This window comes from Aethalodelphis obliquidens, unplaced genomic scaffold (genome assembly GCF_003676395.1).
Source record: "Aethalodelphis obliquidens isolate GAN/ISIS:26980383/991018 unplaced genomic scaffold, ASM367639v1 scaffold129, whole genome shotgun sequence".
NCBI classification, from domain to species: Eukaryota; Metazoa; Chordata; class Mammalia; order Artiodactyla; family Delphinidae; genus Aethalodelphis; species Aethalodelphis obliquidens.
Genome location: NW_020838073.1, coordinates 783166 through 792932, shown reverse-complemented (window position 1 = coordinate 792932; position 9767 = coordinate 783166). Strand labels below are relative to the sequence as shown.

The window sequence follows — 9767 nt, the reverse complement described above, 5'->3', positions numbered from 1 at the left end:
CACCACTCCTGACACACAGAAAACAGCAACAACGAACCCACACCCATGGGAGCCTGGCCTGTTCCAGGCACCTTAATGCACACGGCACCGCCTACACTTTGGGCCCCGTGGTGGGCACTGTCGTGGTCCCCATTTTACAGATGAGGCAACTGAGAGGTTAGGCCAGGATCACAAAACCCGGCGGGGGGATGGTGGGGGCAGGTGGCTCTGAGCCCACACTCCAGGCCGCCTCTTCCACCCCCAAGGGGCCCAGCAGCCAAACCCCTCACACCTGGCCAGGGAGGGCATGGGGCTGTCCCCACAGCCAGAGAGGAACAGTTCAAATTTCAGATGCCATGGCTCTCCGGGTATCCCAGGCAGCAGGCCTGGCATGAGTGAGCGGGTGGCCCCCTCCCAACTGAAAGCCAAGAAGACCCTCAGCCCCAGCCTCTCCTCTCCTCCAGGGAGGCCCCAGAACAGCCACGGCCCCCCCGCCCCCCTCCTCCTGGGCAACTCAGTGGCTATGAGTGATTGTGGAAACAACTCTTGGAAGCAAATCGCAGCTCTGCCACTTATGAGCTGTTCCAACCTCAGTGCATGGCTTTCTCAAACTTAACTTTCTCATCCATGAGATGGGGATAATGATACCTATTCTCCATCCAGCCCTGGGCTGTCGTGAGGACTAAACTGAGATGATGCATGAATAAGAGCAAGCACCCAGGAAATGTTTGTTGAGTGACTAAAGGACTGACCAGATAGTGCCATTCTACTTTTTTTTTAATATAAATTTATTTATTTATTTTTTGGCTGCATTGGGCCTTCGTTGCTAGACGCGGGCTTTCTCTAGTTGCAGCGAGCGGGGGCTACTCTTCGTTGCAGTGCACGGGCTTCTCATTGCAGTGGCTTCTCTTGTTGCGGAGCACAGGCTCTAGGCGCACAGGCTTCAGTAGTCGCGGCACGCGGGCTCAGTAGTTGCGGCACGCAGGCTCAGTAGTTGTGGCACAAGAGTTCAGTTGCTCCACAGCACGTGGGATCTTCCCCAACGAGGGCTCGAACCCGTGTCCCCTGCATTGGCAGGCGGATTCTTAACCACTGCACCACCAGGGAAGTCCCCATTCTACTTCCAAAGTGCTCCGGCTTTGGGGCTGCAGGGACACCACAGTGACGCCCCCCAACCCGGCACTGAACGGCCAGGGCAGGGCAGCAGGGCTGTGAAGACACACTGAGGGTGAACACGCGGGCCACAGAAATGGTGCCTGCACCCACGCCTGCTCCCAGCACCTGTCTGGCAAGAGGGTGATCTAGCCCAGATTTAAAAATATAACGAACCCCATCACCGTGTATAACTGGCCAAGGGCATCATTTTTTGACAAGGAAGTAAATGAAAATGGCAAGAAATACACACAGACAACCGGGCAACCACACCCCACAATCACAGTCTCACACCCCACAGGGTCTCACACTCACTCAGCCACACAACCTCAGACCCGGGCAAACTCACACGCAGCCCACCGCGCACGGCCACGGACACAGACAGCCTCACGCCCTCCACGGCTCAGCAGACAGGCAGACGCACCTCCAGGCGCAGAGCCGCACGTCACGCAGCCTCACCCGCAGCCCATCCCCACCCCCACTCGGCCCGGCCCGGCGCCCAAGCACGGCTCACCCCAGGCCTCGCAGACCGCAGGCCCGGCCCTCCGGCAAAGCCCGCAGGTAATCTGCCGCTTGCTCCAAACATCCCACTGAAAGCCCAGCGACCGGGGCCTCTGGCCACTGGCAGGGTGTTTTGTTTCGGCTTCTTTGCCTGCAAAGGCACACTTTCCCCAGCCTGCAGCCGTCTCCGTGGCTTGGCGACAGCCTGTGGCCTCCCCGCCCCCTCCCGCCCTCTCAGGAGGCCCAGGAGGGGAGCCTGCCAGGCCCCTTGGGGGTCCCCAGCAAGAGTTCCCACAGGGCTTTGCCGAGGGCATGGTGCGGGGCCAGCGCAAGCTCCAGGTGGGCCAGGGGTCCGGCCCGGTGCAGCAGCCCTCGCCTGCAACTGCAGCAGGGACCCTCAGCCCCGCCGGGCGGCCACGGCATCACGCCCAAGGGGGCTGGAGGAGGAAGCAGATGCAGGACACCCCTGGAGGCCCTGCTTCCTGGACCCTCCGTGTGCCTGTCTGGGAAATGGGGAGAAGCGACGGGAGGGAAGAGTGGGGGGTTCTCTCGCCCCCCGCCCCGCCCCCAGCCTCAGACTCCACTGGGTCGCTGAAGGTCAGCCAAGGGCGAAGCCGGAGCGTGGAAGTAGCTGAGGCGGGTGGGGCGGGCTGCTCCGGCTCTGGCTGGCCCGGCCTGACGCACCGGCCCTGTGAGAGGCTAATGGCCTGGTGGCCTGAAGAAGGAAGAGAGGGACAGAGGGGAGGAGAGCAGGAAGGCCTGGGCCGCGGGGGAGGTGGGCAGCACAGGAGGCTCACTCTCTGGGCTGCAGCGGAGGCCCCAGGGGCGCCTCTGGGGAGAGGTGGGACCCTAGGCCAGGACCCCTGGGAAGAGGGGGAGGGAGAGCATGTGGGGAAAGGCCACCGGGAGGAAAGAACAGAGAGGCAAGGACCACAGAAGCACAGGGAGGAAGCCGCACGGTCCTGTGGGGGAGGAGGCCCAGCCCCGGGACAGGGATGCAGCCTGTCCTCAGGGGGACAGCAAGTGGCCCCCGCCATCGCCCCGGCGGGGGGCAGCTGCGGGGCTGACCCCTCAGGGCACAGACCGGCACAGGGCAGCAGGGCGCTACTCGGGGACCGCGTCTGCCGGCCGCTGGCCTCCAACCTCGGAATCCCAGGCCATTCCTGGGGCCCCCGCAGGACCCGTGGGCCACCCTGTGACCCAGGAGGGCGCCTGGAGACGCTCAATGTCGAAAGAGCAGAGGCACCCTGGTGACTGCGGCAAAACTTCCTGGGCCGGGGACAGCTGGATGGTGGCTTTTATACCCTAACACGTCCAGGCCAGGCCTGTCTCTGCGAAATTTTCTTCTTTGCCCCCGTTAACTTTTATACCATCTCGAGACATCACAGATGAACAAATGCACCCCTCGACGAAAGCCTGGCAGGGCAGCAGCTCTCTTGGCCGGGCAAAGACTAGAAAAAGACAGAGGCCAGAGGCTGCTGTCCTGCCACTCGCTGGCCATGTGAATCGAGGTGGCCCTCCGGCTGCCCAGAGCTCCCTCAGTTTCCCAGTTGTTGGCTTAATGGGGTTAGATAACCCCTAAGGTCCCACTTGTTCAACCTGAGATTGCTGGGAAGACCACGTGTGACCCCCAAACCACACGCTGTAGCCCCTCTGTCCCTGTAGGGCCTCTGATGAAGCAAGGCCTCAGCCCTGCGGTCCTGCCAGGGGAACAGGTGGACCAGCACCTGTCTGGCAAGAGGACTCAAATGCCCAGGGTGCCTGTCCGGTCTCTGTGACCTCAGGTAAGCCCTGAACCTCTCTGAGCCTCAGATTCCAAACTCCGGGAAACGCCATTTCCCACAAAGGCATGATGATACAAGGGCGGCCTGACAACAGCATCCGCTGGGTACCTCCGGGCATCCCTGCAACCGCAGTTGGGCCGGTGTCACTACTAACACCACCACCACCTACGGCCAGTTAAAATCCCCACAGGAGAGGACACCTGGCATCCCCAGGGCCTTATTTCTGGCTTCCATCCCAAGACGGTAACCTCTTCCGGGTCGCAGTCGCCTCTGTTAGTAAATGGGGATGGGGATGGGGTCAGGTGGGCTTCAACCTCCCAGGTTTCACTTGTGCTCCCAGGGAAGGGGCTTAACCGGCACTTTCAAACGGTACTACACGCGGCCTTGGTGCAACACGATTAGTCTCGGGACTAGAAGAGTAAACAAATGTGTAATTCATGAATTTGCTAATTGTCCTGCATTTGGATCTCCTGCCACTTTTCCTAGACTCTCTGCCTGACATCCGAGCTCGTGGCAAGGACTCAGAGAATGCCGGGAGCTGCCCAGGGAGGCAACCGGCATCAAAGCCGTACACTGGGACTCGCCCTCCCCCCGCAGCTGCCCCCTCGAGCCCAGAGCCCACCACCCCAGACACCACACAAGGCAGGAAGCCCGTGGCACTCCATCTTTTATTTCCTTGAACTGTACACAAATGTAAAATACTTTAACAGCAAGTCTACGGGAAAATTGTTTGGTTTTAAATTATTATGAAACAGAACCTAAGGGGAGCTTTATTAAATAAACACAAAGATGGGGATTTAAGGATACACACCTGCATCCTACCATCGTCTTTTTTACTCTACCTTCTGGGTGTGTAAGGATAGAAAAGACACATCAAACTGAATAAACAAAATCCATTTATACCCTGAAACACTGGCAGGCCACTCAAGGGATTGTTCAGAACGTCCACCTCACATAAGATGGCCTCACCATCTAATAAAAATTAAAACTGATCTGTTGGCCTCTTTGGTTCCAAAATTATGTATAATACATTTAACTGTATTTTTTTTTTTTGCTGCTATAAAAATAACTTCTTTTTCAAATGGCAGTTTCTGACTAATCATGCAACTAAATCAGTGCAAACATTAAAAGCAATCATTCGCTTAAAAAAGAAGCAAAGGATTTCATTTCAAGTATAAAAAATATAAAAAGAGTCGTACGAGTCCAGTTTCATCTAGTGTGGGTCAACCCTTTAAATTGCATAGCTCACGTGGCACTTGGACCTCTGGGGGCGAGCGAGCTCAATGCTCCACCAAGGGCCACTTCAGGACACACGCGGATAAGCAAGGGCTGTATCATGTGCGTTCGGGCGGGTGTGCAAGTGCTAGGAGGGGCAGGCGGGCGGGCGAGCAGGCGGGGGCCACATCTGTGGCCGGTGCTGGTGGCCGGGGGCCCACGTGGGCCACTTCTGCAAAGCAGCTGAAAGCCTCCCCGTTTCCCCAAGACCAGTTAAACTGCTGTGCTCCCTCGGCCCCTGCTGAGGGGGCGCCCCCCCCCAGCATTTCCAGAACGCCTTCACCCCACCGCTCCCTCCTCCTAAGAGCTCACCCCCACCTGCCTAAGAGTCATTTCCACTCCTCCCCAACCAGTCCTAGAGGAATCTCCCCAGGGAAGGGCAGATTGCAACTTTTTTCTTTCCACTTGGAACAATTCAGAGTTTAACTTAAAAGGTCAGACCTGGTAGAAAAGTCCCTTTTCAATTGTACAACCGGAACGAATGACCATTCAACTGCTAGTGATCAGTTAAAGCATCAAATTAAGACCCTTCTCTTCTCCCTCCCTCCCCACCCCCAAAACACACACACATACACACACACACACACACACACACACACACACACACACACAGAGAAGTCGAGGCAGGGACCCAAGCAACAGTCAAACGGTCACTGCCACAGCCCCACCGTCTCCGGCAGGTGATGTCCTTTCTGGGCCTCCTTCCCTCTCCAAGGGTGGAAAAGGATGGGGGCTGCCCTGGTGCCGCAGCAGGAAGGATCTCAGGCGGGGGAACGAAGCCCATGCGTTGGAGCCAAGAGATGCCGCGGCACGGCGGGCCCTGAACAGGCGACGGGGGACACGCGGCCATCGCCCGCGGCCCGCTCCCCACCTCCGCCTCTGCTGCTCCTCTGCGGGGCTCCCTCCCTCTCTCTCTCTCTGTGTCTCTGTCTTTGTGCTCTTCTGTGTGCTCGGAAGGCGCGATTCAGAGTGGCCAGGCCAGCTGGTGGGGATGGTGGCTGCTCACCCCACTCTCCGGGTGACAGGCGTTTGGGGCTGAGCTGCCCTTTGTCACCGCATCCGTTCGCTGCTATCGCGGAGGCTGCTGTGTAGGTGGCAGGGTGCCACCGGCTGTGCGCGTCCACGTGCGCACTGTCGAGTCTGCCATATCCGTGGAGGGTTCTCCCTCCGCTTTTGACTGATGGCTGGATGAAGAAGTAGGAAAATATCTCAGGCCTCCCCCGGGCACCTCCCGGGCAGCCCAGCTGCACCACCACGGCCCCCCTGCCGCGCACGGCGTGCCCCCCGCCGCGGGACCGTCTGAGCCCCGCCCTCAGGCGCAGCCGCACTCCTCCACGATCATGTTCGGCACGTCGCGCTTGACGATGTTGTACTCGTCGTCGAAGTAGAGCATGGACATGGTGCTCAGCTTGGTGGGGATGCAGCAGGAGTTCACGGTGCCCGGGTTCAGCCCCCGCATGCGGTACTGGTTCACCACGGCCGTGTGGAAGGACGAGGCCGAGCCGGGCACCCCCGCCAGGTAGGCCGGGCAGCTGCCCTCGCAGTAGTTCCCGTAGTAGCCGGTGGGCGCAATGATCCAGTCGTTCCAGCCGATGAGGCGGAAGTCGATGAAGAACTGCTGCCGGCAGCACAGGTTGGTCCGGCCGTCGCACTCCAGGCCCCGCTTGCGGATGCGGTGCCGGCTGTCGCCCAACCGCGCCTGCACCACCACGAAGGGCCGGTGCGACTCCTCGCCCGGGTGCACGAACACGGGCGCCACGGCCAGCTCCCGGCAGCCGTCGCACTGCACGTCCAGGCTGAGCCGCCGCTCGCCCCGCGCGAACAGGGCCTGGATGGGCTCGGTGAGCGGGAAGGTGTGCCAGCCGCTGCGCTTGAGGTCCACGCGCTTCTCCACCGCGGCCCAGCGCTCGCCGGGGCCCTGCTCCCGGAAGTACACCTTGACCCGCACCTTCCGCCGGCCGCCCTTCTCCAGCACGTAGGGCAGCAGCTTCAGGTAGAGCCATAGGCTGGCCTGCACCACGAACAGGTTCTGGTTGCCCTCGTTGGAGATGAAGAAGTACAGGCGGACCCGGGAGGAGGCCAGGCCATCTGCGGAGAAGCGGGAGAGCAGGCCAAGTTAGATCAAGGAGAACGTGAGGCGCCGGGAAACAGGGACTCTGCCGCGTGATGCTGGGCTTCGCACTGGCCACGCAGCTGGCCGGTCCTGCCCACAAATTCCTCTCCTGGGGCCTGGGCCTCTGATGGTAACCTGGCAGAGGCGGGGAAAATCATTTCCCATCGAGAAACCCGGACCAGGTTGGAGTCGGAGGGTCAGGGCCTAGAAAACCCGGCCTCACCTCTCCCAGGCCAGGGTTCCCAGGAGACAGGCTGTCAGAACTCAAAGCTCAACAGAGGAGCTTGTTAGGAGGCCAAGATCTTAACAAGTTGTTACGGGTATCTGTGAAATCCGAAAAACAAAACCAGGATCTCGCTGAGGATTTGGGGGTGGGTTGTTCTAGCAGAGTTTGGGTTCTTTTTTTTTTTTTTTTTTGGTTAACTTAGGGCATTGCAAAATCCAGCTGAGCCACCTACTGCCTCTTTGCAGTGTTTACCTAAGCATGATCTGATCCAACCCCCAGTGGAACCTCCACTGCAAACAAGCCAGCTCTGCTTAGATTTCTGACACAGGAACGTGTGCGTTGCAGGCTGCAAAGTGCAGCCCTCGTTTCCGAGTAGCTCCAAGGGACAGGACACTGGGCTCTGAAACTTGAGGCCCACCCCTTTCACGAGACCCTGGCTCCCCGTGAATGGCACGTTCGAAATCTCCATGGATAAGGAGAACTGGCTTGTTAGTTTTCTCAATAATTTAGCTCAAGTAGCAGTGAGGCCATGCCAACCAAGAGGACTCCTCTCTCAGCCTACATTTCAGTGCCCCTTCTCTCTGACAATCTCTACATTTTTTTTTTTTTTTTTGCAGGAAGAACAAATAAGACAACTGTGTGGCCTCCGCTGGTTTTATCAAACCTCCTACCACTGTCCCCCTCCCAGCCCCCTCCTCAGGCCCCGCCTGGCTCCTTTAATAACAGACATCTGACTTTGAAATGGGGGAAAGTGCAGCCTTAAAAGCTGGTCTTGGACGAGCTGCCTGTGACCTGAATCTGTTATTTATAAGTCAAAGAGCTGGCTCCGTGAAACGGACCAGAAATATAACAGCCCCCGCTGTCATTCTGTGCCACCGGGACCAAAAGGCCTCCTCGACCTTCCAGAATCACATTTCTACTCGGGGCCCCAAAGCACCATTTAATCCAAGCTCTCTAATTGCATGTCCAGCTTCCCCTGACTGTCGGACAGTTAAAACGGCAACGTGTTTCTTTCTAAGCACAAACCAGCCCTGATTGTCTCTGCTTTGCTACACACCCGGCCATGCAAAACTTTTCATCCCTTTTCATCCCCAGGAGGCACCAGCACAGTCTGCCCGCTGCCTTGGGGGGTGGGGGAGGGCATCTGCAGCCTGGGGACACAATTGCCACCAACCCCCCCAAGGCTCCCTGCCCACCCCACCCTGCCCAGGGCTTCCTCCTGCAACCTTCTCCGAAGTCCCCTGGGCACAAATGGTGCTGAGCTCCAGGCACAAAAGCCACCGGGCTCATTCAAGTCCTGAAAAGGACAGCGGAGCCGAGAGCAGTTGCAGCATTTCAGCACGAGCACATTTTACTCCTTCTTTTAAAGTTGGAAAGGTATTTTTCCTTGCTTGATTTTTACATTTAGACAGTGGTAGAAATTTACAATCCAGGGCCGGGGGAAAATTCCAGAAAGGACTCCGACCCTTTGTTAACTACGAACTCAACTGGCTCTAAGGCCAAGGAGCTGCTGCCGCTGCCAGGCGAGCCGAAAGGCACGGGGCTGCCCCGGAGCCGAGCCACTGTCTTTCTCTGCGTAAATGATGGGACCTGTTGAGAAGCCTGCCTTCCGCCCGATTCCAGTGCCCACACAATCGGAAGAGAGGTTGCCTAGCTCTTCCCAGCGAGGCTTCAGCAATCCTGGCAAGCCCACACCACCCGGCGATGGAAGCGGCCCCAGGGGCCTCTCACGCAGGCACACTCACACGCACACACACACACACACACACTCCTCCGGCCCACGGATATCAACAAGCACACACATCTCCATCCACACTGCTCAGCCTACACTCCGATTGTGGGAAACAAAAACATTAAGCCATCACCGAGCGAATGCCCGCGGAGCCAGGGCCGCACGCATTGGCCGGGAGGGGGGCGCGCACCCGGAGGCGCTGGGGCCCGTTTCGGAGAGCGGGGTGGAGAGCAGAGCGCTCCGCGGCGGGGGTAGGGCAGCGGGAAGGGGTTGCTGCCCGCGGGAAGAGGACGACGACCGGGACGGAGCGCACAGGGCCCGAGGCGAGCGGGCTGGGCCGGGCCGGGAGTCCGGGTTCCCCCCAGGGCGCGCTGGCTGCGGCTGCGGCTGCGGCTGCGGCGGCCAGAGCCGGCGGGAAGGGGGTGGAGGGGGGAGCGAGGGCCGCTCGCGGGGCCGACCCACCTGTCTCCGCGAAGCTGATGATCTCGGAGACGCGCTCCTGGCCGTCGGCGCCCGGGCTGGCGTGGCCGTCGAGGTGCGGGATCTCCACCCGGCCGTCCTCGCGCACCTTGCCCGCGTGCAGCTTCCGCAGGGCCGTGACCATGGCGGCCTTGGGCACGGCGTGTGTGATGTTGGGCCGGCCCCGCATCTGCAGGCGGTTCAAGATGTGCCGCTTCACCGCCTCTAGAAAGTCGCCGTCCACCCGGCCCAGCTCTTCGGGCCGCCGGAAGCCGCCGCACGACGTGCAGGTGTCCTGCGAGCCGCCGGGAGCTCCGGGCGGCAGGGGCGGCGGCGGCGGCGCGGCGGGCGACGGCGGGGGCGTGGGCGAGCCCCAGGCCTCGGGCCCCAGCCAGCCGGCCGCCAGCAGCAAAAAGCAGGCAGCCCCCAGCGCCCGACCGGGCAGCCCGTCCATGGTGCGCCGCTGGCGACGAGGGCGCCCGCCGCGAGGCGAGCCGAGCCGAGCGCAAGGCCGGGCTCCGGGCTCCCGGCGCGCCGCCCCGCCCC

The 9767-nt window shown here is 60.2% G+C and overlaps 1 protein-coding gene across 1 annotated transcript; it reads right to left on the bottom strand.

Moving 5' to 3' along the window:
• Positions 1-5241: 5241 nt before the first annotated feature.
• Positions 5242-9761, bottom strand: INHBB (inhibin subunit beta B). Its single transcript, XM_027099181.1, has 2 exons — positions 9225-9761; positions 5242-6779 (listed from the first exon to the last, which is right to left on the bottom strand). The coding sequence occupies exons 1-2, from the start codon at positions 9673-9675 to the stop codon at positions 6004-6006; spliced, it is 1227 nt and encodes a 408-aa protein (XP_026954982.1). The 5' UTR covers positions 9676-9761; the 3' UTR covers positions 5242-6003.
• Between the last annotated feature and the right edge of the window lie 6 nt (positions 9762-9767).

Coding starts and splice junctions, on each gene's coding strand:
- INHBB (XM_027099181.1), bottom strand. CDS start 9,675: ATGGACGGGCTGCCCGGTCGGGCGCTGGGGGCTGCCTGCTTTTTGCTG. Junction 6,780..9,224: donor CATCAGCTTCGCGGAGACAG/GTGGGTCGGCCC, acceptor GCTTCTCCGCAG/ATGGCCTGGCCTCCTCCCGG.